We start from the raw sequence: 26,287 nt of genomic DNA, 5'->3' as shown, positions 1-26,287 counted from the left end.
TCAGTGGGTAAAGACACTGGCCACATAAGCCTGTGACCTAAGTTCCATTCCCAGAACCCACATAAATGTAAAAGGAGAAACCGAATCTCTAAAGTTGTCTCCAACCTCCACACACGCCCCACAGTGTGTGCATACATGTGCTCACTCTCATAGCAATCCTAACAGAAAATGACAATAACAACACGAATCTAGAGCGATGGCTTAGCAGGTGAGAGTCCTGCTGTGTGAACATAAGGACCCGTGTCAAAAAGTTGCCTGGACATCCTGGTGCCTGCACATTCCCATGTAATTCTAGTGCTATTTGGGGTACAGAAGGGGATGTCTGAGATTTGCTGCTCACTAGTAGAACACCAGGTTTTGTGAGAGACCCCATCCAAAAGGAACAAAGCAGAGAGCAAGAGCAGGACAACCAGTATCATCTTCCAGCCTAGTGTGTGCATGAACCTGCGCACCACGCACACACACACACACACACACACACACACACACACGCACCCTCTTCATATACACAGAAGTGCAAAGTGAGGCTAATATCACAAATGTCTAATATCTAAGGTTCTGCACATAGTTATGTTCTATTTGCTTATTAGAAAAAAAATCCCAGTGAAGAGAAATAACAGGAAAAATGGAAGAAAAACATTTTACATATCCATCAGTTAGGGTCAGTTTGAAAACCATCTGCTTGTGATGTGACTGCTCAGCCATTAAAATGATGGCCCTGTGTTCCATGGAAGCAGGGAGGGTTATCCTTGATTCTTGAGTAGACAGGGTCATTTGCAGTCCAGTGTAGTGGGAACAGCAGGCTGTGTTCCTGCCGCCGGCTCCCAGCCACCTGGCTAGCTTATGCCCCGAAATAACACACAAATTGTATTCATTTAAACACTGCTTGGCCCATTAGCTGTAGCCTCTTATTGGCTAACTCTCACATCTTGATTAACCCATTTCTATTAATGTGTGTAGCACCACGAGGTGGTGGCTTACCGGGAAGATTCTAACCTGTGTCCATCTCGGAGAGGAGAGCTATAGCGTCTGCCTCACTTCCCTTCTTCCCAGCATTCTGTTCTGTCTACTCCACTCACCTATGTTCTGACCTATCAGGCCAAGCAGTTTCTTTATTAATTAACCAATGAAAGCAACACATAGAAAGAAGACCCACGTACATCATTTCCCCTTTTTCTGTTTTTTTTTTAAAAAAAAAACATCACTACAGTCCAGCATGAATAGGGTTGTCCTGTTTCTGTAAAAAACAAAGCAGACTTCTATACTAGTAACTGATATAATAGTGAATACTGATATTCACAAAGGTGAAGTTCTAGAAAGATCAATACCCAAATATTATTAATTATGATTAGAAGATGAGGAGTCATACATTCCTAGATGCATATTGATATATCTAGATGCATTTTGTAGCTAGCTATCTCTTATAGTGTTTATGAGAACAACAAAGTGTGTAGATAATGAAATTTGGGAGCAAGAATAGTACTAAGAGTATACACAAAGTCTGACTCCCAGTGCCTACCTTATGCATTGCAGGTTCTGTTGAGTGTGGATGCTATGTATGTCGAGCTGGGAGTGCTTCAGTGGGTTAGCCAGGCCAGAAGTCTGTTACAACCTCAGCGGGCTTTGAACTGTTGGTCCTCTTGTCCCTGCGAAAGACCAGAATGAAATAAATAAAATTATCCTCATGTGGATTTGCCTGCTTGTGTAATGCTTGTTACCCTGGACACTTACAGATGTGCTTTATTTTGTATGACAGCCCCATTCATATATTTTTCAAGACAAGGTTTCTTGGTGTAGCTTTGGAGCCTGTCCTGGTAATCACTCTGTAGACCAGGATGGCCTCGACTCACAGAGATCCCCCTGCCTCTGCCTCTCGAGTGCTGGGATTAAAAGCTTGTGCCATCACTGCCACTCCATATCTTCTTGAAGACATTTTTGATGCATTCTTGTGTGTGTTGCATTGTGTGTAGTGTGATGTATGTACTTGTTAGTGTAGATATATGCACGTGTGAGTAGAAGCCAGAGGTAGATAGCAGGTGTTTTCTTCAGTTTCTTTCCACCTTTATTTTAGTTATTTAATGATTTGATTTTTGAGACAAGGTTTCTCTGGATAGCCTCATTTGTCTTGGATCTCACTCTGTAGACCAGGCTGGGCTCAAACTCATAGAGATCTGCCTGTCTGCCTCCTGAGTGGTAGGATTAAAGGCGTGCTTCACTAACACCCGCCACCTTTATTCTTCTAATTACATTTTTAATTTTTTTTGTTATTGTATGGGTTGGGGAAGGGTGTTACATGTACCACGGTGAACATGTGGAGGTCAGAGGACAGCTCTGTGGAGCGGATGCTCTGTTCCCACCCTGATACCTTGCCTGTTCTGAGTCGTGAACCCAGGTCTCCAGGCTTGTGCAATAACAGCCTTTACTTGGTGAACTGTTTTGCTAGCCTTCTACCTTTCTTTTAGAGACAAGGTCTCTCACTAAACCTAAAGTTCATTGATTAGACTGGACTGGCTGGCTGGTGAGCTTCAGGACTCCTGTCTTCATTCCTTCGCCCCCAAATCTGATGTACAAACCATCTTGCCTGGATTTTTCTTGGCGTTTGAAGATCCAATCTCAGGACTTTTTTGTGTGTTGAAGCAGGTGTGTCACTGGCTGAGCCATCTCTCCATTTCCTAAAATGATATTAGAAAACAAAAGAAAAACAGGTTATTTTCCCTTTAGACAGGCATTTTCCTCAGTTCATCTTTTCAGAAATGTTAAGTGGCTCAGGCATGCTGGCCTAGCACTCGAGAGGTTGAATCAGGAAAATTAAGGGTTGGAGACCAGCCTGGGTCATATATGTAGCAAGTTTCAAGTCAATCTGGGCTACACATCAAGACTCTGTCCAAAAACCTTAAAAATGGCCAACACATTACTATGTATGTGCACGCTTGCATGTGCATGTGTGTGGTGTATACATGTGCATGTGTGCATATGGAAGAACGGCACTCAGGAAAGCATGCGTCCTGTCTGTCCTCCTCCCTGCCTTCTCCCCTGCGCCCCAGTCATTGTTCCGTGTGTTAAGGTTGCTCCTTCAGTAGGGTTTGCATTTGTGTGCTGTGGAGTATCACACTTGTACAGGATTTCCCTTTCTCAGCTTTTCCGAGATAGCACTTGGGGTTAGTTGTCAAGAGTGACTTTCTAAGTAGTGTGTCTTGAGTGGGTCAAGAAGCCATTGTGACAGCATCTTAGCAGCAGCACGGATTCTTCTGGCTGTAAGGAGCAGACAGTTGACAAGCCTGGATGACAGATATCATCAGTATGTCCTTCAGCAGCAAGGCATTCTGGGCCAGTCATCTTCCATCTGTCTTTCTGTTCTGCAGCCTCCTGCTAGGAGCGAGGTGTCTGCAGCCACTCCTACGCCTGTGTCACAATTAAATTGTTTTTCAAAGCCCTTAGAAGACCCCCCCCACCTGTCTCAGCAGCTAGAAATGGAACACATGGCCAACTTTAAACTCACAAGGAAAAGCTAAGAGAGACTGCAGAGCTTTGGTTGAGTATTTGTTAGGTGCCACAGGCCCTCCAGGGAGAGAGCACATCCTGGCAGACCTGAGCAGCCGACAGTTACTGTCTCACCACTCTGGAGGCTTGAAGACCAAGGTCAAGGTTCTAGCAGAGCTGGTCTCTGGTGAGGCCGCCCTCCCTCCCTTCTCCATGTGCAGATGGCTGCCTCCTCCCGTGTCCTTCCCTGTGTGCACACATCTCCCTGCGCTCCCTGCCTTCCTTCTGAAGCTGCCAGTCCTTTTGGATGGGGTCCCACACTGATGACCTCACTTATCCTTAGTACTTCCTCAAAGGCCCTGCATACAGTCTCACTGGAATTTAGGGTTTCTATGTGTAAATTTGGGGGCAGGGCATGACATAACAGGATCCAGTGTGATGTGGGACAGAATCCAGAATCTGAAAAAGGTTGCTGAAAAAGGCACTGACAATTGTTTTGACTTCAGGGTTAGATTTCAACACAAACCTCGTTTCCACTCCTTAGGAGGAAGCACTGGCCATATCTGGCTTAGCCCATGTGTACAGGGGTCTGGTTTTCCCAGACCTCCAGCCCTGTGGCAAAGCATGCAGAAGAAAGGACAGTTATTCAGACACCGGTCAAGTACTCAGCGTCTAGACCGCTGGCATTAGTCCTTCTGTCTTACGCTTGACCTTGTCTATAACTATACAAAACCATTCCCAAACCACTGCCCTAAAGACTACTTCTTGTATTGATTTTTCAAAGCAAAACAGAAAACCCAGGAGCTCTTTTGAAGACATGTCATTACCTTAAGATGGCTCCAAAGCCCTCTGTAGTGCACAGCAGTATAGCAGTCTCCTTCGGGTGGAAGGACATGCTTGGAACTTAGGAAAGGGCACATGGTAAGGAATGTACCTCCAGCACAGTGGGGTCACTACTGACCCTGGTGCCTGGCTGTGTGACCTTGGCTAAAATCTGGCCACAGCTCAGTTTCCTGTCTGTGAAATGGGAGAATCACAATGCATCTGGGTAGGAGAGATGAGACCCACGAGAACAAGCTTCTCTGTGATTAGTGGGCACTGAGTCGTGGCCTGGCATTTGTTGATTGCTTTTTGACTGCATTACTGAGCAAGCCACAGGCTCTTTGACAAATGAGTAAGAGTGTCGTAGAAACTTAAGAACTTCCCTCCTTGTTCATGCCTGGGAGCTGGAGGTGCATCGTTCTGTAGTGACACTGGGTAGGATGCTGCCACCATGTCTAACTCGGTGTCTCACCAAGGTCTCGCCAGCAGTGGCTGGAGAGACTGAGCCTGACCCTGGACTCGCCTGATGCCTGGCCCCGGCTCTTTGTTGTTGTTGTTGTTGTTAGTTTTTTGAGACAGAGTTTTTCTGTGTTGTAGCCCTGGCTGTCCTGGAACTCACTCTGTAGACCAGTCTGTCCTCAAGCTCACAGAGATCCGCCTGCCTCTGCCTCCCGAGTGCTGGGATTAAAGGCGCGCGCCACCACCACTTGTTTTACTTTCTTACCCTTCTCATCCTTGCCAAGCAGAGGGCTGTGGGAATTTGCATTATGTAAATCGGATGCTGTTTAAAGTATGGCACTTTGAAAATCTCTTAGAGATGTTGCTTTGTATCCTCTGAGTTGACACTTTTCCTCTTAAACTTCCTAGGCTTTGCTGACGGAGATGATGGAGAGATGTAAAAAACTAGGCAACAAGTAAGTACTTATAAGACTCATATAGGCATCTGCTTGAAATTGCAGTCAGTGGCTGTGTGTGTGTGTGTATAATGTGTATATGTATGTCTGAGTTCATGCACAGAGGCAGGGGGCCGTGTTAGGTGTCTTTCTCCATGGTGCTCCACCTTATTTTTGAGGCAGGGTCTCTCATGAACCTGTAGCTCTCTGATTCAGTTAGACTGGTTGGCCAGTGAACACAGGTATCTTTCTTTCTCTGCCTGTCCAGCAGTGGGGTCACAGGTGTTCCCCATCACAGCCAGGTCTTTATGTGGTGCTGGAAATTTGAATCCAGGCCCTCATATCTGTGCAGTACCCACTTTACCCACGGAACTCTCTCCTTGCCCATCGTTTGCTTCTATTTAATCTTCTGAGCTTCCACCGTTAACATGGGTGAGAGCAAGCATAGGGGTTTGTTAGACTGTGTGGAGGTTCAGAACAACACATTAGAATTGCCTGATCTCAGACCGCAGCTCTGTTCTAACTTAGCTTTGTGATCTTGGCACACTAACCTAACTACCCTGCCCCTCAGTCTTCCCCCTTGCATGGGGGTGATACTAATAGCCCTTTCTGTATGGGGCTTGGTAAGTGGTAGGGCCAGGATACACTCGGTTTCTTGCCTCCTGCCTGTGAGGTTCCCTTTACTACTTTCTTGGTGACAAATACGTATACATCTGGAGTGGGTTTTGATCTTCCTCAAGTACCTAAAATTCAGGGTCTCTCTCATAAGAAATTCCTCATATAAAAGAAACACATTTATAGCAAGGACCCATGTTGTTATGAATATTCAGTTTTGTTAGTGCATGAGCCTGTGAAGGCTCACGTCTACTCAAGTGGGTTATCATTAGACGATTTTCCTGTCCATCCATCTAGTTCATTCAACCACTGTCAGGTCAAATATGCTGTGCGTCCTGTGGCAGCCTCTAGGGAATGCCCCTTACTATGTCTGCTGTTTTGATTGTTTTTTCTTCCTTATAACCTTTCATTAAAAGCTGTCAATCATCCTTCTTGGTAGGCAGTGTACACCCTAGCATTAAATCTGGCTTGCAAGCCAGATACAGTGACAATTATTCACAATCCCAGAATTTGAGGAGTAGAGATGGGAGGGTTGTATGTTCCATGCCAGCCTAGGCTACATAAAAAGACAAACAAAAGTAAATAGACAAATAAATAAAGGAAGGACGTGTATCCTGAGGAAGCTGTGAGTGACTGGGCATCTGTGTCTTTCAGTGCTTTGCTCTTGAACTCCGTGATGTCAGCTTTCAGGGCTGAGTTCATTGCCACCAGGTCTATGGACTTCATTGGCATGATCAAAGAGTGCAACGAGTCTGGCTTCCCCAAGGTAGGCTCTTGATTCACTGTATATTGGGAGAAGAGACAATGGTGTCTGCCTGGTTGCTCTGGAGTCAGGTGTGGGGGCAGTGCAGGCTAGAGGAGACAGCTGAAGGCTCTGTTTCCAAAGGGTGTGACAGGAGATGGTTGAGATTGGGACCCCTGATGCCACGGAACTGCTCTGCATAGGGCCTTGAATGCTGAACCTGTGAATGGACTCAGCGTGGAGTGTTTAGGAAAGATGTGGTTACACTTCTTTAAAATATATTTGCTGTTGGGCTATAGAGGTGCTTGGTCAGTAAAGTACTTGTATAAGCATGAGGGCCTGAATTTGATGCCCACATAAAAAGCCAGGAATGGTAGCACATGCTTGTAGTCCCAGTGCTGGGGGTGGGTGGAGACAGGCAGAGCCTGGGGCTCTCTGACCAGTTAGTCCACCTAAGTGGTGATTCCTAGGTCCCAGTAAGAGCCTGTCTCAAAAGCCAAGGTGGACGGCTCCTGAGGAACAACATTCATGTTTCATTCTGGCCTCTTCGTGCGCGCGCGCACACACACACACACACACACACACACACACAGACACACACGCACACTCACATGCACGCACACGCACACATTCTCTCTCCATCCCCCAGTTAGTGAAAACCACCTCCAGTAATACGTGTGATCTGCAAATTCGGCCACCCATGGCCAGTTCACTTTTGGGTGTGTACTGGGAACTGAGCTCCTGCTCTCGCACGGGCTAAGCGCATACTCTTACCTGAGATGCTTAGCGGTGGGCGTCAGCTCCGTGAGTTCTCAGAGCTGTTTGGGTGGATCTCTAAAACTTCAGAAAAAGTCTTAGGAGGATTCCCCTGGAGACAGATGAAATGCTGGAGCCTTTTCTTAATCTTTCAAGCCTCGGGTAATTTTGACTTCAAATCTCTAGGAACATAACCGTTTTCTACTTTCTCAGCATCTCCTTTTCCATTCACTGGGACTGAACTTGGCCTTGGCTGATCCTCCTGAGAATGATCGACTTCAGATTCTCAATGAAGCTTGGAAAGTCATCACTAAGTTGAAGAATCCTCAGGTGAGTGCCCGTTTAGACCTAAGATCCACTAATTTTTGTAGAAGTATTACAGTGTACGCTTAAGTTTTTTATAAATGTGTTCAGGTGTTTTGCCTGCATGTATGTCTGTATACTATCTGTGAGCAGTGACCATGGTCCCCTGGAACTATAGTTATGGGTGCTGGGAATCAAACCTGGGTTCTCTGCAAGAGCAACAAGTGTTCTTAACTGCCAAGCCACCTCTCCAGCTCCATACATTTTGCTTTACAGATGGTTGTGAGCCACCATGTTGTTGCTGGGAATTGGACTCAGGACTTTTGGAAGAACAGTTAGTGATCTTAACCTCTGAGCCATCTCTCCAGCCCACATTTTGCTTTTAAAGAAACAAGCTTTAACCATATCTGGTGATTCCCATCTGTAATTGCAACACTCAGGTGTAGAAATAAGAGCGGCGGGGCTGCGTTCCCAGCACCCCGGCTGCCTGCTCGGCTAGCTTATGCCCCAAAATAATTACACAGACACTGTATTCTTTTAAGCACTGCTTGGCCCTTTAGCTCTAGCACTTACAGGCTAATTCTCACATCCCGATCAACCCATTTCTAATCATCTGTGTGTGGCACCCCAAGGTGCGCTTACCAGGAAGATTCTAGCCTATGTCCATCCTGGGTCGGAGCTTCATCGCGTGTGTCTGCCAGGGAGCAGGGCATGGCGTCTCTGCTGAGGCATCTGCTCTGGAGAGAGCTGTGGAGTCTCTGCTCACTTCCTCTTCCTCCCAGCGTCCTGTTCTGTTTACTCCTCCCACCTATCCTCTAACCAATAAAATGGGCCAGGGCAGTTCCTTTATTAGCTAATGACCTTCCTCCATCACTCAGGAGACTGAGGCAGGAAGAAGAAGCATTTAAGACCACTCTGGGCTACATAAGGGAGACCCTGTCTCAAAAACCAAAAGCCAAATAATAGCAACAACAAAGCATCATGATAATAAATGACATTTCCACTAATCAAACTTATTAAAAAGATTCTCCTTGTATCATTTATTATGATATTCTATAGAGGGAACAAATGACATTAAAGATGCTTCTTAATTTTTCTGTCCCAATTATATCTTGTTTCTAAAGCCCCAAGATGTCCTAAACACATACAGTTACTGGCATTAAAAACTTTAGGTGTCACCGGGTGGTGGTGAATGTCTTTAATCTCAGCACTCTGGAGGCAGAGGCAGGCCGACCTCTGTGAGTTCAAGGCCAGCCTGGTCTACAAGAGCTAATTTTCAGGACAGGCCCCAAAGGTACAGAGAAATCCTGTCTCTAAACAAACAAACAAAACCTTTAGGTGCCTTTCAGACTTTTTTATAGGATAGATTTACAGCCCTTCTATAGATCAAATCTTTATTTTTCAAGCAGCTTGCAAAGCTTGAATGCTCGCTCAGATTCCCAACCCCCTGGGGTTTTCTGCTGAGGTTGGCAAGGGCTCCTCGCATCACGGGCCCTTTGCTCGTTAAGCATGGCAGACTCCATAGATTTGCCTCTTTGGCCTAAGGAGCAATGCTGGGGTCAGAGTCTATAGTGAGCAGCAGGCCTACTTGTCTCATTTTATGACTTGCTTTTCATGGTAATGTGTGTCAGTCAGTAAGCCCTGTGCTTCTCTGTCCCAGCATCTGGCAGAAGCAACTTCAGGGAGGTTTATTTTGGCTCACAGTTGAGAGGATAGTAGCAGTGGGGACTTGTTTTGTATCCTCTTAGAGTTGGTGGATTCAGGAAGCAGAGTCCTGGCTGGAGGCTGGGCTACAACCCTCAAAGGACCACCTCCTCCCATCCCAGATGTCCCACAGCCTCCCAGAACAACCCCAGCAGTGGGAGCTCATGAAGGACATTCATAGTATTTTCTTTTCTTTCTCTTCCTTTTCTTTCTTCCTTCCTTCCTTTTCTTTTTTTTTCTTTCTGTTTTTGGTTTTTCGAGACAGGATTTCTCTGTAGCTTTGGAACCTGTCCTGGAACTAGCTCTTGTAGACTAGGCTGGCTTTGAGCTCGCAGAGATCCTCCTGCCTCTGCCTCCCAAGTGCTGGGATTAAAGGCATGCGCCACTACTGCTCAACTAAGGGACATTCATATTCAAACCGTAAGAGTAAGGCAGGGTTTTCTGTATTTCTCTTTTGTTGGAGCCCTTGAGGATTTCTCTGTGAACTTGTGGCAAAAGTTAAGCAGTGTTGTGCTCACTCTGAAGCTATGTTTACCTTTTCTTTGTAGGACTACATTAATTGTGCTGAAGTATGGGTAGAGTACACCTGCAGGCATTTCACGGTATGTATGACTCTGGGGTTGTTTTCCTAAGGGTTTTGTGGTTTAATGGTTACCATAGCAACAAAGTCTGGCCATTTAGGAATGTTGCAGTAGTACTTGAGATGGTACTTGACAACACTGTGTTGTCCCGTCAGGTCTCAAAGTCCTGGGCTCAAGTCTATTGGCATATGCCACTAAGCCCAGATCTTAAACGTCAAGGTGTGAGAAGTGTTAGCATGTGTTGTCAGCAAGTGTGCCACACATTGGCACATCAGTTTGGGCAGTGCTGCGTCAGATAAAACCAAACAGTAGCCCCTCAGGAACTAAAATGCTAAAATTTCTGTAAATTAGCGTAAGTGTCTAGTAGGCAGTGTTTTCTTTTTTCCATTTTATTTAATGTTATTACTGTTGTTTAGCATTTCAAACATTTAGAGCCTGTGTGTGCTTCCCACCCACAAGCAAACACAGACACTTCTTCCCCCGGGTGCAGACAAAAATCATAATTTGGGGAATACTGAGCTATTCAAAGCATAAAGACTTTAGATGCAGGTAGAAGTGGTCTCTTCTGAGCTCCTTACCAGAGTAAACTTGTTTTAGAAACACAATTTTTAAAACATTTTGACGTGTGTATGTGTGTACTCTGTGTGCATATGTGTATCTTTCTGTTACCACATCATCATCATCTAGAGCTAGCTTTCTTTTTTTAGGGTTTATTTTTAGTTTGTGTGTGTGTGTGGGGGGGGGGATGCATGCATGTTTGTATGTGCCTGTGGAGCCAGAGACATTAGACTCGGGTCCCTTCAGCTATAGTAACAGTTTGTGAGCTACCTGATGTGGGTAATGGACTTCAGACTTTGGTCCTCATGATAGAATAACAAGTGTTCTTAAGTGCTAAGCCATCTCTCCAGACAGCCATCTTATTTATTATTATTGTTGGTGTGTGGGAGGGCTCTGTGCACGTGTTTCCATTCAGAGGCAGAGGAGGAAGCCTCTTTCCACTCTCAGCCTTTTGGGTAGACTGGTAGCCAACAATCCTCCAGTCACTACTCACTCTACCCCAGCTCTCCCCAGTCTTGGAGTTACAGGTACGCATAGCTACTCCTGGCTTTTATGTGGGTGCTAGGGATCCGAACTCAGGTCCTCATGTTTGAGCATCCAGCCTGTTACAAGTTAGTGCAGGGTTATGGTTTGGACTTGTGTCCACCCTGCATCCTTGATTCATGTGCTTAAACCTGTTCCCTGAGTTCAGTGTTAAGAAGTGGAGCCATAGACTTCACACTGCTGCCTACACTTCACACTGCTGGCTGGCATTGCGAGTGTAGGTCACACCAGCTCTTGTTAACTGTCTCAAGGATGCCAGGGTAATTCAGGAAGATGTATCATGTCATGACAGTGGAGTCCTGGTGGGTGGGATTAGTGCCCTTAAAACAACCCCAGAGGAGTCTGTTAGCCCCTTCCATCATTAGAGGGCCTGTGAGGAGCAGACTTTCTCCAGACACTGAATCTGCTGGTGCCCTGATCTGAGACTTCCTGACCCCCAGGCCATGAGTAGGAAACTTCTGTCTTTACACTTCCTGGCTTAAGGTGTCCTTTTACAGCAGACAGTGCATGAGGAAGCACAGCTGGGTTCCTATCAATCATGCTTTCTGAAATTCGAGTCTCAGAATTTTGCTCTCATGAAATACTATCCTGTAACTAATTACTGTTAGTTAGGGTTTGTATTGCTGTGAAGACACACCATGACCGTGGTAACTCTTAGAAAGGAAAACATTTAATCGTATGGCTTACAGTTCAGAGGTTTAGTCCATTATCATCATGGTGGACATGGCGGCGTGCAGGTAGACAGGGTGCTGAGAGGAAGCTGAGAGTCGTCCTATATCTTGCACAGGCAACAGGAAGTGAACTGACACACTGGGTGTGGCTTGAGCATATATGAGACTTCAAAGCCCGTCTCCACAGTGGCATACTTTCTCTAAGGCCACACCTACTCCAACAAAGCCACACCTCCTAATAGTGCCACTCCCTATGATCTTATGGGGGCTGGTTATGTTCAAACTACCACAAGTCCCATCTCTCTGGGCTGAATGTGAAACTATTCTTCACTTGTTGGCTATGTAATAGGAGGCTGGCTTTGGGCTGTAGATGGCTGACCCCTGGCGTAGATGACTGATGTGAGCAGTTAGGGCAGATGGCCTGTAAAGGGTGAGTCTCTATCCTTCCCACAATGCTTCACTGCTCACTTTCCAGGTGCTGAAACAGGAACCTGGGCCAGGTAGACAGAAAGTAGCCTAAAGGACATTATCTTTCTAGAACAATATTCAGTGCTGACTAGACTGAGGATATGGACATGATTTCTTTCCTTGTATTTATTTTTTCAGAGTATTTGAAACTATTTCATGGAAGGTGTGTGGCCTTTTGCTTGTTTGTTTGGTTTTTGGTACCAGAATGAAGCCAGGTCCTCACACCTGCTGGCAAGTGCTCACTGAACTGTCCGCCCAGGCCTGTATCATGATGTGTCATTGTTTCTCCCCAGGAAGAAAGCCAGTGGTCCCAGTCTAACAATAGAATTGGTTTATGTTCCCTGTATAGAAACGAGAAGTGAACACCGTTTTGGCTGACGTCATCAAGCATATGACTCCGGATCGAGCATTTGAGGACTCCTACCCCCAGGTAATAGGGGCGAGCTTCCCACTGTGGGGATCTTGTTCTGTTGAGTGACATACTCGTGTTGTACTATCAGAGGGTACACCCGAGAATCCTGTGTTTAATCTTGGCTCTGCCACACCCTAGCTTTGGGCCTCACTTTTGTAGTATACTACACAGACTTACACACATACACACTACACCATATACACTACCCAGACCTACACACACACACACACACACACACACACACACGACACATGTACACTATACAGACCTACACATACATTCACCGTTTATGCACATACACTACACAGAACGACACATATACACATGACACGCATATGCTGCACAGACCTGCACACATATGCCAAAGAAGGAAAAGAGAAAAGATGAAGTGTTTGGTCCCAGACTGGCTCCACACAGGAGAGAACAAGGGGCCAAGGGTAATGTCAGAAGGGACCTGGTGAGGCCTTGTGAGCTCGGACTGTGTGTGACGAAATCTTTTCAAGTTAGTGTGAAATTGGCTGAATTTGATGGCAGCAAAGTGGGGTGCCAGTGAGGAATGTTGTTTTTAGGAAATGCAAAATGCAGTATTAAAGCACGAGGGATGTTGTTCTCATGGTCTAAGGGAAAAGAAAGCTTGTCTTTCTTAGAGAAAATGTCAGGTGTTGTTAGTGTTGGTTACTACAATAAATCATCTGTGGTAATCAATTTATACAGTCCTTGTTGTTCTTTTTGTTTTGTTTGGCTCACAGTTTTGAAGGTTGCAAGCCTCATTAGTCGATCCTGTTGGGTACATTGCTAGCCATCTGGAGAAGTATCTCAGTTTTGAACAAGCAAGTTTATTAATTTTAAGCCAAAGTAAAAGGATAAATACTGAGAGATAGTTAAACATCTAGCAAAACATTATCGAATTGGGCATGCAGAACATCCAGTGGAAATCTATTGGTGGGGAAAGCTGGCTCCTTTAAGGCAGCTAGCTGGAGTTCCCCATGTGAGAAAGTTCCAGACAATTCCCTCAGGTGAGGCTTCCACGTAGCAACTGACAGAGAACATCATCCAGTCAAGTGCTCCCAGCATCCAGCAGAAAACCACTGGGAAAGTTGAGGCTGACATTCCTGGGTCAGCTTTCTGTCCAGGGGTAAGCCGCCATGGGTGGACTTTTCTTTATGTTGTGTGATAAACAGTAATAACCTGTTCTCGGGGACACAGCTTTTAGGCTGTTTTACTGTTCTCTTCTTTCCCTGCCATGGAGTTAGGGGGCAGCCATCCTGAAAAAAGGGGCCTTGGAGGACACTTGAGACAGGCATGCTTAAGTCTGAAATGTTTCCAGAGTCAACTTCTCAGTGAGCTCAAAAGGCACGTGATAATTTACCAAGATAATATACTAGTAATACATACTAGCCAGGGAGCAAGAAAGAGACCAGGAATGGTTGTGTCCCATAATCCCCCAGGTAGGATTTCTCACCAGGGCCCCCACCTTTCTAACATTCCACTCTCTCCCAGTTGTACCATACGGGAAACCAAGATTTCCCAGTACCACATAAAGCAGGCAGAGTGGCACACACCCGTACTCTCAGCACTGGGGAGGTAGAGGCAAAAGGACTAGAAATTCCCAGTTACTCTTGGCAACGTACTATGCTCAAGGCACATATACTACCTTATATTTTGAAAGGTCAGTCAGAGCATTGCAGAACAGACTCTTTCCTGAGCACATGAGCAATCCTACCTAATCCTCATGGATACTGCCCTGCAGAAGAGGCTGAGGCCAGGGCATAGTCCCCAGGACTCTAAAGGAGGAGGTAGAGTAAGAAGAGCCCCGACTGAGGCAGGATCTAACCTGATCTGGTTTTCCTTCCTTGAGCAATCCAGGCTAACTCTGTAGTGGTTGTGGTGGGGAGCTATGAAGGAGGGCTGCCTTTTTAAAAACGTACAGGTTTTATTAAACAAGATGTGTTCTCTTGTTCTGCTTTACAGCTTCAGTCAATAATTAAGAAAGTCATAGCCCACTTCCATGATTTCTCCGTGCTCTTCTCAGTGGTAAGTAGCGTTTCTCAGTGACCTATGGAGACGGTGTCCTCTGTTGCTGTCATGGTTTCATGGCACCCAGGCCAGGAAAGCACTTAGTTCCTGTCATCTTAACAAGAATTGTTTGATACGGCTTAAACACCATTTAGAAATACAGTACTTGCAGACTGAAGACTGTTCTTTCTGTCTGATTTCTTCCTCATCAGAGGGGTGCGCACCCCACCTGGTGCTGACTGAGAACCCCTTGTCCAGATGCTTCATACATGGTGTTCTGTTCTTGGATTTAGGGTCATTCACACATATATAGAATAAGATTCCTTAAACAGAATTTGCTTACGTTTTATGTGTATCTTTGCACAAAGACGGAGTTTCATGTAATATCTTAATAATTCTGTACAAGGGACTGAAGATGCAGCCCAGGGATACCACTCTTGCCTGACATGTTCTGTGCCCACACTGTCAAACAACACGACAAGCACGAGCAGAATATCATGGTATAAAATGTTCAACTTGGGGCATCGTATTGACACTAAAAAGTACAGATTTAGGAACATCTTAGGTTTCAGATTTTAGATTAAGGGTGTTCAGTCTGTAATCATTTAAATAAAAAGAAGAATTCCGAGCCAGGCCCTTCAGGGGATCCCCAAACATTCCTTCTGCTTATTTGAACCTCCCCCCCCCCCCCGAATTACCCACAAATTATTTTCAGTTATTTGTGTCAAGTGCTTTCTTTATCCTTAGGAAAAGTTTCTACCATTTCTGGACATGTTCCAAAAAGAGAGTGTGCGGGTGGAGGTTTGCAAGTGCATCATGGAAGCCTTTATCAAGTGAGTACAAGATGGTGTGACCGGCAGCCGGGACTCCTAGCAGTTTGAGAAGTGTGTCTGTGGTGATGCACATAACATAACAGAACATAAATCTTTAAAATTTTATATATTTGTGTGTGCTTGTGTGTGTGCCTGAGTGTATGTTATATGTACCATGGGTATGCAGGAGCCCGTGGGGGTCAGCAGAGGGGCATCAGCTCCTATGGAACTGGGAATTGAACATGTAAGTGCTTTTAGCTGCTGAGACATCTTTCTGGCACCACGATAATTTTGTAAAATATAAGACATCATGATAAAAGTTAGTAATTAATGCTTAAGAAAGCCAAATGGGGGTCTGGAGAGACTGTCTTAGTGGATGAAGCCGCCAAGCTTGATGATCTAAGTTCAGTCTCCAGAGCCCACGTGATGTGCATGCCGTGGAGCATACCCTGCCCCTCCCCCATGAGTAAATGTTTAAAAAAAAAGACCAAATTCAAATCAAACTGCCAGATGTTGACAGGATACTGGCCACCAGTTCCATGCCTTCAACATGGTTTTGGAAGGAGTCTTTCTTTGTATTAAGATTGGTGTTTGTTTGGTATTTTTGCATCTACGAGGGTCCTACATAACCATGGCTACCTTGCTGTGTAGCCCAGGGAAGCCTTGAACTTGCGATAACATTCTGAGTACTGGAATTGCAGCTGGGTGCCATCAGATTTGTTTTGAAGGAGACGCGTGGAGCCTGCAGAGCAGCATTTACAGAGTGAAAGCAGGCATGTGCACAAGGGGCTGGTGCCAAGAAAGCCTCTCCAGTGCTGGGTTTACAGCACACGGCTTCATGGCTCATTTTAGTCCCTGTCATTTTCTTAAGTCCAGATTCTTAAACTGCCTGCCAGTGGCGCTCCCTGTAATGATGTACTGGCAAGCACGAATTTTCCTATAGTACTAGGGATGTGGACTCCAGTCTTCATGGTTATGCAGCAAGTACTTACCTGCCGAGCCATCTTCCCAGCACTTTAATTTAAATTTAGTCTTTTTGTTTGTTTGTTTAGATTCTAAGATACTAAGTGTTCAAGGTAGAACATTATCTCTCAACACAGACCTACACAAAATGCCTGTCAAATAGTGGAGAACATTATACACGACTACCCTTAGACATACTTACTTGTTGAGAGCCTATCATATATGCTTACACATGTGGACTGTGACTACAGTTCCAGCTATTCAGGAGGCTGAGGCAGGAGGATTGCTGTGGCTATACTTTTAAAATGAAAATTGCTCTAAATACTAAGTACATGAATACGGTTTGGTTTAGAAAATTGAGTATCAAACAATATACAGAATATTTCAGAGTAATATCAAATTCTGTGTATTGTTCTCTTTTTTAAAAGGTTTTTGAGTTCATTTCTGTGTGTGTGTGCATAGGTGTGTGTTGAGTGTGTGTGCGTGTTCATGCATGTGCATGCATGTGTGTTCGTGTGTGTGTTCGTGCGTGTGTGTGTGTGTGCATAGGTGTGTTGAGTGTGTGTGCGTGTTCATGCATGTGCATGCATGTGTGTATGTGTGTGTGTGTGTGTTCGTGCATGTGTGTGTGTGCATGTGTTGCAGTGCAGGTGTGGCTGTCAGAGGAAACAAATAAGTTTTCTTTCTACCATGTGGGCCGTCAGGCTTAGTGGCGAGTACCCTTACCCACTGAGCCATCTTTCTGGCTCTCATCTTTCTAGAAGATTTATTCCTGACTCGTGAGATTGCTCATGGGGTAAGGCACTCTGTGCAAGCCTGATAACCTGAGTTCAATCCCCGGAACCCATGTAAAGTGGACAGAGAACTGACTTGAGAATTATCCTCTGACCTCCATACTTCTTATGGCGTGCCTGTACCCACCCACACAAGTACATACCATAATGATAAATGTATTTTTCCTTTCTAAAGATTAATATTGACTGCTTTATCTTTAGTATATATGGAGCAGACATACCTACTTTACATGAAGATTTGTTTTGGGTGTTAGTCCTGTCATGTTTTGCTTGGCACTTAACTTCCATGCAGGTTGTAGGCAGCAGCGAGTGTTAAATGTAGTAAAAAGACAGGCTTTCCCTTTGCCAGGCACAGGCAGCGACTTACGGTGATTTCGCAACTAGGAGCAGTCAAATGTGTAAGAGAGCACCTTGTGACTTACGGAAGAGCTGGGAGGAAAACCAGAGCAGTGCATCTCAGTGCTCACTGCCTGTGTGCCGTACCGAACAGAGCATTTGGTGTTCTCATACAGCTGTTGAAAGCCAAACCCACTCTTTCATGTCTCTTTATGTCTCCTAGGCACCATCAGGAGCCAACCAAGGACCCCGTCATCCTGAATGCTTTATTGCACATTTGCAAGACCATGCATGACTCTGTGAAGTAAGACACCGGTTAAAGCTGAGATACAGCATGACCGGGGTGCATTGGGGAGCGATGTCTGTAAGCTGCTGCTGCAAGCGGCTTGATCTGGTCTAGATTCTCAAAACCTGGGTCTGGAGAGAGAGAAAAGTGAATAGGGTGCTTATTACTCTTGTGGACGGCTTGGGTTTGATTCCCAGGACCTATACATGTTGGCTCACAATTGCCTATAATTTCCAGGGGATCCGACATCCTCTTACCTCTGCAGGCTCCTGCGTGCGCATGATGCACATGAACTCATGCAGTCTCACACACATGCACATTTAAAAAGAACAAACGAGTAAAATGAAAAGATACCTGCTTAAGAGGCTGCAGAGATGGTTCGGCTGATAATGTGCCTCTTGTGCATACAAGAGGACCTGAGTTTGAATCCCTGGCACCCATGTAAAAGTCAGATGCTGCTGGGCACATCTGTAACCTCAATGGTGGGAACACAGAGACAGGCTGAGCCCCAGCCAGTCTATCTATCAGAATTGATAAGCTCCAGATTCAGTGAGACACTGACTCAAAATAGGTGACGAGCAATTAACAAAGACACTTGATATGAATCTCTAGATTTCACATGCATGTGCGCGCGCGCACACACACGCACACGCACACACACACACACACACACACACACTCCATACTCCTATTGAAAATAACACTCCAGTCTTACAGAGCAAGGAGTACAGGCTAGCCACCAAAAGAAAAGTGAGATAGCAAATGTTTGTACAGAAGGATTCCTGCTGGGGAGAAAGGGCTGTTTTTGCGCTTGTGAACTCAAAGGCCTTCTCCTAGAGCTGTCTGAGAGCAGTGATGGTGTAATGACTGCTCACTCAGCCCCTAGCACAGCCCCTTAGTTTATCTCCTCCTTATCGTGTTATTTGATGTGCAAAAGACATAGCTTCCATTTCCTGCAGTGGCCTTGTGTGTCCAGAATGTTGACAGCATAGGTCTAGCCTCAGGCCTTAACCTTTCTCTCAGGGGCTGCTTCCATCTCACAAATTGCTTGTGGTTATTTTAATCTCCAAGGAATTTTTGTGCAGCAACTTGGTTCACTGAGAAGTGTCTTAAGAACTGAGAACGTTGCTTTGGCATCTCATCATCCACGGGACGCATTTCTTCTTTTTTCTTCTTGTTAATTTTAGAGCCTTTATAACTGTGCCTCAGATTCATGAGTAGTTAGGAAAATCCAAATGTTATCAGCATTACTACACTTCTGTCAGGTGAAGTGGCACACACCAGTAATCCCAGCACTTGGGAGACAAAGGTAGGAGGATCACAAGTTCAAGACCAGACTGCATAGTGGGGATCTTAACAACAACAGTAGTTATACATTTTCATAATAAAAGTACTCAATAGACTGTAATTGAGCAAAAACAGAAACAAAGGAATACAGATATTTATATCTTACAAGGTAGCATTTGGCTCAGGAGACCTGCGGCGGGGCATGATAGCCCTTAGGTACATCACTGAAGGATCCAGTGTCCTCCTGGTGCTGCCTGTCCTTCCTGAGCTGTGCCGCTCTCGTGTTCCTGCTGGAAGGTGGCTTATGTCCACACAGGCCATGTCCACATTCCAGCTTTCTCTGAGGGACAGCACTGGGGACAGTCATACTTTGCCTGCCTTCACAGTGTCACACCTCGCTGTGAAGGAGACTAGGAAACATCTCAAAGAACTGAGGGGCACTAAGCGAGGTGCCATACACCTCTAAGCCCTGACTCTAGGCTCAGGCAGGCAGCCAACCTGGGCCAGATAGTGAGACCCTGTCTCAAAAACTAAAAATGAAAAGAACTGAGGACACATTGTATATCAAAGAACAGTGCAATATTTGCCAAAATTTATTATCCCTTATGATAAACCAAACAAAAACTTTGCTCTTCTTTATTTTGGGGATTAACCTCAGGGCCTTACACAATGCTAGGCAATCATTCTACCACTGAACTCAATCATCAACCCCAAAGTTTTAAAAACTTTAAACATAAATTTGGGGAGCTATCATACGGGAACTATTTGCATGTGTAATCAAACTAGTCTCAGCAATTTAGATTTATATTTGTGTTTCATTTTCTGCAAAGTATCAGATCTTTTCAGACACATCCAAAGGTAAGTTGAGGGACGAAGGTGGGGAGAGCAGCCACCTGCTAAAACAAGTGTCGCAAGGTGTTGATGGTAGACTCTTGTTGATGGAAAGTGTGTGGGTGTCTGTTAGAAAGTTTTTTGATAAGCAGCGGCGGTGGCGCAAACCTTTAATTGGGAGGCAGAGCAGGTGGATTTATGTGAGTTTGAGGTCAGCCTGGTCTACAGAGTGGGTTCCAGGACAGCCAGGGCTTCACAGTAAAACCCTGTCATGAGAAAAAAAGAAAAAGAAAAGAAGAGAAAGAGAAGAAAGTTCTTTGATGTGTGGTAGAAAATTTTAAAAATAAAGAGACTCCAGATTTTTCTCTGAAGTGCAGGACTCTGACGTCAATGCTTGCTGTCTGAATTCTAAAGAGGAGAAAGTTGCCTTCCCTTGTGCTGTTGATAACCGTGTTTTGGGAAAGGCGGCTTCGGGGAGAAGAGACATACATTTGAATTCTGTTCCCTTTGGTTAACACTTCTGTCTAAAGATAGACAGGCAGCCTGTTGGGAGTTTCTGTGTCTAGAAAACGCAGTTGCCTCGCTCTGAACTGCCCGCCTCTGGTGCTCTCCTCTGCGGGCGGCTACATTTGCTGCCTCCGTGTTAATTATGCACTGTTATTGATTGTAGCGCTCTCACGCTGGAGGATGAGAAGCGGATGCTGGCCCACTTGATCAATGGATTTATAAAAATGGTAAGTTTGTGGGAAAGAAGTTTCAGTGCACTTGGAAACATGATGTCATTGTTTATCCCCTCTCCACTGAGAGTGGCTCACGTTGTATTCCCCAGTGCTTTTCATTTTTACTGAGATAAGATGGAATTAGAAATTTCTTACGTTTGTCAAGACTCCCTTGGGGACAGAGCAAGCCAAGAGAAGCTGACTGTGGGAAAAGTCAGAGGGGGAGGGGTGGGACAGGGAAAATGCAGATGAAAACTCCTGGGTAGTGGCTGGGCTTGGGGTCTTCTCTGCTGCCAAGACCTCCCATCTATGTCACCATGGTCCCACCCTCTTCCCATTGCCTTCTGTCCTGAGCAGGCTTACCTCTGACCCTGTGGTCTATCAAGATGGACTCCCACAGCTTCTGGGGTGGGAGCTCTTTGGATTAACTTGTGTGTTAGTTATATTTCTCACACCTGTATTCAAATACTTGACAAAAGCAACATACGAGAGGAAGGGTTTGTTTGGGCTCACAGTTTGAGAGCACAGTCCTTCATGGTGGGGGTAGGGGTGGTGATGTCACCAAGGTAGGATCTTGAGGTCACAAGTCACTTTGTGTCCACAGTCAGATGGGGGTTGGGGGGTTCCCTTGTGTTTGGTATGCTTTCTCCTTTTTCTGTAGTCCAGACCACAGCCCACAGAATGGTACCACCTAAATTTAGGGTGGACCTTTTCATCTTAATTTACTCAAGCTAGATAATCCTTGGTAAACATGCCCAGAGGCCATTTCCCTGGTGAGTTTAAACTCTGTGAAGGTGACAATCATGATTGACCAGACAGCTGGGGGGGCCTGAGAGACCCGTGTGACCCAATCATGAAGACCAGGAATGGAGAGCCAGGGTCCTGGAGCAGCCCTCCTATGGATTGTCCGGTGGTGGCAAAACCTGAGCCTGGGCAGAATGCCCCGCGCCCATCCACGCTCATCCCATCATTTGCTGCTGCTTGGCAGTTAACCTCAAGTGTGGTGGCAGAGAATAGTGCTTTCTTTGGTTTTTAATTTATTTTTTTATTTCTTATTTGATGGTTTTATACAAATAAACATTTTATTTTATTCATATCACCCATTTACCCTCTCTCATCCCCCCTCTCTGCCTCTGCACCCTTTCCCAACAAGTCTGCCTCTTGCTTTCATGTTTCTTTTATTCCATTTGTGTGTGTGGGGGGGGGGAGAGAGAGAGAGAGAGAGGGAGAGAGAGACCTGCTGAGTTTCTAAGTGTTACTTGCATGAGCACGGGCCACAGGCATCTTCCCCTGCCCACCATCATTGTCTTGTTCTCTTAGTTTGTACGTCTGTGGATTGGCTGGCTATCCAGGCTTCTTCAAAGGATGCCAGCTCAAATGGCCCAATGGAGTATCCATATTGCGTACCTCCCCAAGCTGCTGCTGGGTAGCTCCACTGTCTTCCAGATGCCTCCTTCCTGTCCACTCATGTCTTGTCGTCTAGCTGTCTCACATGGTGCTATCTTTCATGAAGGAACACTGTGGAAGTTCAGGGCTTTGGAAAGCCAAGCCTTAGATATGCAGTGACCCTCAGCTCTATTCTGTCGAGTTCTGTTGGTCAAAATGAGGCAGGGGTCATCTGTGAAGGAGAGGAGGTGAAGAGAGTGCATGTCCTGACGGGAGGAGACCTTACAACGGGAAGGCTTGCTTCAGTCTCTTATGGAAAAATCCTGCCATGTGGTGTTCGATGTCACCTTTGCCTTAATTCTGGGTGGCCCCGGGCTGGCCTGGAACTTCTGAACTGAAGCAGTCCCCCTGCCTCAGTAGCTAGGATGAGAAGTGCACATCACACATCTGGCTTGGAATCCTCTACTTTAATAAAACACCAGAATCTAAACTGACCGGGGTAGAAATGTTGAGGTCCGCTGATAACAACTGTAAAACGGTGGCCTGTCCAAGCAAGGACATTGATGGGTGCCATCAATTCTGATGGAAATTCACAATCAGCCTCTCTGTTCCCAGGTAGGAAATGGACCTGGGGACTTTAGAGTTCCTCTCCTTTGTCCTTGGCTTATGCAGCAGGCTCATCAGGAACAATATATCTTTTCCAGCCTTTGTATGAATGTCATTGGGTCTCAGGTATTAGCCTCACACCTACTATGGGAACAGAAAGCTCTGTGCAAACTGATCTGCAGAGCAGTGAACTCTCTCCTGCTGTCCAGCTTTTCATAAAGACAAGGAAAGAGGCGCCAAAGGGTTAAGGCGGAGACACTTCCTCTAGCTGCTGAGGTCAGGTCCCCATCAAGAAACAGTAGGGTGTGGCCCGTATTAGGGAAGCCCTTGTGACAATTTATGTTTGGCGAAAGGCCACAGCTGAGAAGTGAAATTCCATGATTTCCTTTCCTTACTAGTCTGGAAAAATTCTATTTTTGCCCTGCTCCTATTCTGTGGCCTTGGATTTGTTGTTCTTGTCACAGAGCTGGGCTTCTCAGCGGGGTCTTTGAGTTCTACTTGGACTGAAGTGATATGAGACCTTTGTAGTCAGGGAGAAAGGGGGAGAATGTGTGTGTATCTGTGTGTACATATGTGTGTGGGTGTGCACAACATTTAAACACACGTGTTTTTCTTTCCACTAATAACAACACTGTGCCTTTTCGCATCTCTCTGATTCCAGGTCTCCTTCGGCCGTGATTTTGAACAGCAGCTCAGCTTTTATGTTGAGTCCAGGTCGATGTTTTGCAACCTGGAACCTGTTCTTGTGCAACTGATCCATGTAAGCATTCGTGTCGTAGGTTCTTTCAGTGAGTGTTGATTGCTTATCAATATGCTAGGCTCAATCTGTTCCTTTAGTTATTTGAGACTAGGTCTCATGTAGTCCAGGCTGGCCCCACTATGTAGCTGAGTCTGGCTTTCAACTCCTGATCCTCCTACCTGTACAGCTCCCCCGCTTCGCCCCCAGGGCTGGGGTCAAGTAGATTGCAGTCTGATTCTTCAAGCACGCTCCTGCTGCTCTCCTTGTGAGCTGCAAACATGGCTCTCCGGAGACTCACCAGATCCACAGCTGTGCTTATGTCTTTGAGGCTCTTTGTCATATTTTCTTTCTTTTTGTTTCATTGATTTTTTTTTTCTTCTTGAGTAAGATTCCTGCCCTGCTTCTCAGAAATTTGCTTGTTCTTATTTCTGCATGGTAGTGGCAAGACTGAAGTGGTCTGCACTGCACTCCACTGATGGGCAGGGGACCTTAGCCCTGTCTAACCTGAGGTTTGCTGCTTTCCGTAGACTTGCTGACCCTGAGTCAAAAGGCATTAGTAACAGCTCTGCTTATTATTAAACAGCCAACAGCTTGAAAAATAACAGAAAAAGTAAAATAATATATATATATGTATAAAAATCAAAAGAAAAACATTTTTATTTCATTCTTTAAAAACAGTTCCTAAATAACATAGTTACAGACTGGGTGTGGAGCACAGTGCCAGGGTCTAGCATTTGTGAGGCTCTGGGTTCTAGTCCTATATCCAGCAAAACAGATAGAAAGTGTGCCGCTTGTGTAGCTGTAATCCCTTCCTGATGAGGTGTGTGCATGCTTGCGAGCACTGCACAGCCCCAGCCTGGGAATCAGACCACTGACCACTGCCCTTATTTTCTGTTCCTCATCAGTCCCCTCCACCCCCAACTCTTTATCACTGCAGAGTGTGGCTAGAAGGGATGTCATCCGGTGCAGCCACACCCTATGTCACACCAACACAGGGTCTGACAATTGCTGTTTCTTAAAATCTGCCCTTGAGTGTAGCACCCTGAGGATGCCGTGGTGTACAGTTTGGGAACCAAAACTTTCATTATTCTCTTTAATATCTTTCTATCTATTGAAAAACAGCACTTTCTTGTACTTATTCTCCCCCACCCAGTATGTTATTTTGCACAAATCATTCTAAGCCCTAAATCTAGAGGCTTTATAAAATGGGGTTAGTCATGGTGCCCACACACAGGGCTGTAAGGATCACATGAGTGGGTGGTTGTGTCAGCTGGATAACGTGGCAGTGGTTGCTGCTGTTAGGAGTGGCTGCATCGCTCAGTCTAGTCTTAGATTTGGAAGTTTCCCTGAGATCGTGTGCTTGGAATGTGGAACTTGTGGAAATGGGGTAAACAAACCCTGGTTATTCATTAACCCAGAAGAATGTTAATTTGTTCTGCTCATTGGTAGATATGACCAACACAGCGAGTGCCTATGTTCTGCTATCTTGGAGATATTTACTCAAGCCTAACCTGCCTGTTGATCTTAGTATTCCAGCGCAAGGGGCCAGCTGGTTAGTCTTGGTCCCTGTTTGTGTGTTTGCTTTGCTGTCTGAGGAGCCCGCATCCTAAGCTCTGGAAGATGTAACTTTGGGTCATGATCATTTCATCACCATTTCTGTTTTGTTTCTTCACAATGTAGAGTGTGAATCGGCTGGCAATGGAAACAAGAAAAGTCATGAAGGGGAACCACTCCAGAAAGACGGCTGCATTTGTCCGGGTGTGTTCTAAAGATAAGGGCTTCAGACACTGAGCTGTAGAGGCTTTTGAGTTTGCACACTGCTAAATGGCTGTTCCCAGGGAAAGCTAGTGTGTCATGAGAAGGATGGCTTAGTGTTTGATTTTCAAGATTTGTTTTTCCCTAGGAATCAGTGAGCTAAACAGTGTCTGTATTGTTTTCAAAAGAAATGTACATAAAGCCTAAATTTCTGTATAAATCACACATCTCCGATCTCTAGATTGAAAACATTCCAAAATTGATAAACCTGGACAGCTCCATGATATGACTGTGTTTTGTGTATAAGGTTATTGAAAATGCTGGGTCTAAAAACCCATAGGGGACATTATAGAATTCTGTGTTTTTACTTGGGTCCCCTCCGCAGCATACCTCACTGTGTATTATATACATAAATAACCAAAATCCAAAACTCTCTGAAACCAGAAACACCTCAGATAAGGGTCACTCCTCTCCATGTGTTCTGAGGTGGCTGAGGAGGCATTTGTATTTCTGTGTGCCAGCTGCCTTCCCTTGAATTTTCTCTAACATGTTAATATAAAATCTTTCTCTAGCAACATCATTTTCACATAATATCTTCATGCCTGTAAATGGAAGACCTAGTATAACTTTTGCCCTTGGTCAGGGTTATATCCAAGTCAAAGTTGGATCCAAATGTCAGAGTCTTGAGTTGACGCTCCAAATCACAGTAGAGTGCCCGTATCTTTTAAAATGATGTCCCTTGACCTCCTGCCTCTGTCTTTGGGGTCAGACCCTAGCTGACTTTTTAGCCTCCCCGGCTTAGCTGCTTATTACCTCCATACTCCTGGGCCGTCAGTTTCTCCATCACCCGCACAGAGGTGTTATCTGTGCATAAGTGCAGCGAGGGGGAAGAGCTATTTTTCAAACTCTCTGCTTTGCCCCTTGCTCCTTCCTCAACTTCCCAGGGCTCATCAGACCTGGGATTGATGATGTGTTTGTGCGTGCATGTTGGGGGGAAGCAATGAGTAAGCATTATGTGTCTCCTTGGAAACACATGCTAGGTACACATGGGCATATTGATTGACCATCTGCATCCCCCTTCTCTCTAGGCCTGCGTTGCCTACTGCTTCATCACCATTCCATCCCTGGTGGGCATCTTCACCCGCCTCAACCTCTACCTGCATTCTGGTCAGGTTGCCTTGGCCAACCAGTGCCTCTCCCAAGGTAAGC

General features: G+C 45.5%; 1 protein-coding gene across 1 annotated transcript in view; it reads left to right on the top strand.

Moving 5' to 3' along the window:
• Vps35l (VPS35 endosomal protein sorting factor like) overlaps positions 1-26,287 on the top strand; it is a 106,578-nt gene that overhangs the window by 41,350 nt on the left and 38,941 nt on the right. The window contains exons 15-26 of the mRNA XM_041667134.1: positions 5,170-5,216; positions 6,465-6,576; positions 7,522-7,638; positions 9,864-9,917; positions 12,486-12,566; positions 14,520-14,582; positions 15,312-15,397; positions 17,693-17,773; positions 20,544-20,607; positions 23,246-23,344; positions 25,004-25,081; positions 26,167-26,281. Of these exons, the coding sequence (XP_041523068.1) occupies positions 5,170-5,216; positions 6,465-6,576; positions 7,522-7,638; positions 9,864-9,917; positions 12,486-12,566; positions 14,520-14,582; positions 15,312-15,397; positions 17,693-17,773; positions 20,544-20,607; positions 23,246-23,344; positions 25,004-25,081; positions 26,167-26,281 (997 nt within the window). The remainder of the gene's footprint in view (positions 1-5,169; positions 5,217-6,464; positions 6,577-7,521; positions 7,639-9,863; positions 9,918-12,485; positions 12,567-14,519; positions 14,583-15,311; positions 15,398-17,692; positions 17,774-20,543; positions 20,608-23,245; positions 23,345-25,003; positions 25,082-26,166; positions 26,282-26,287) is intronic.

Source organism: Microtus oregoni, unplaced genomic scaffold, assembly GCF_018167655.1.
Source record: "Microtus oregoni isolate MIOR12 unplaced genomic scaffold, Mior012 000016F_ref0000370, whole genome shotgun sequence".
NCBI classification, from domain to species: domain Eukaryota; kingdom Metazoa; phylum Chordata; class Mammalia; order Rodentia; family Cricetidae; genus Microtus; species Microtus oregoni.
This window is presented reverse-complemented; position numbering and strand designations above follow the sequence as displayed.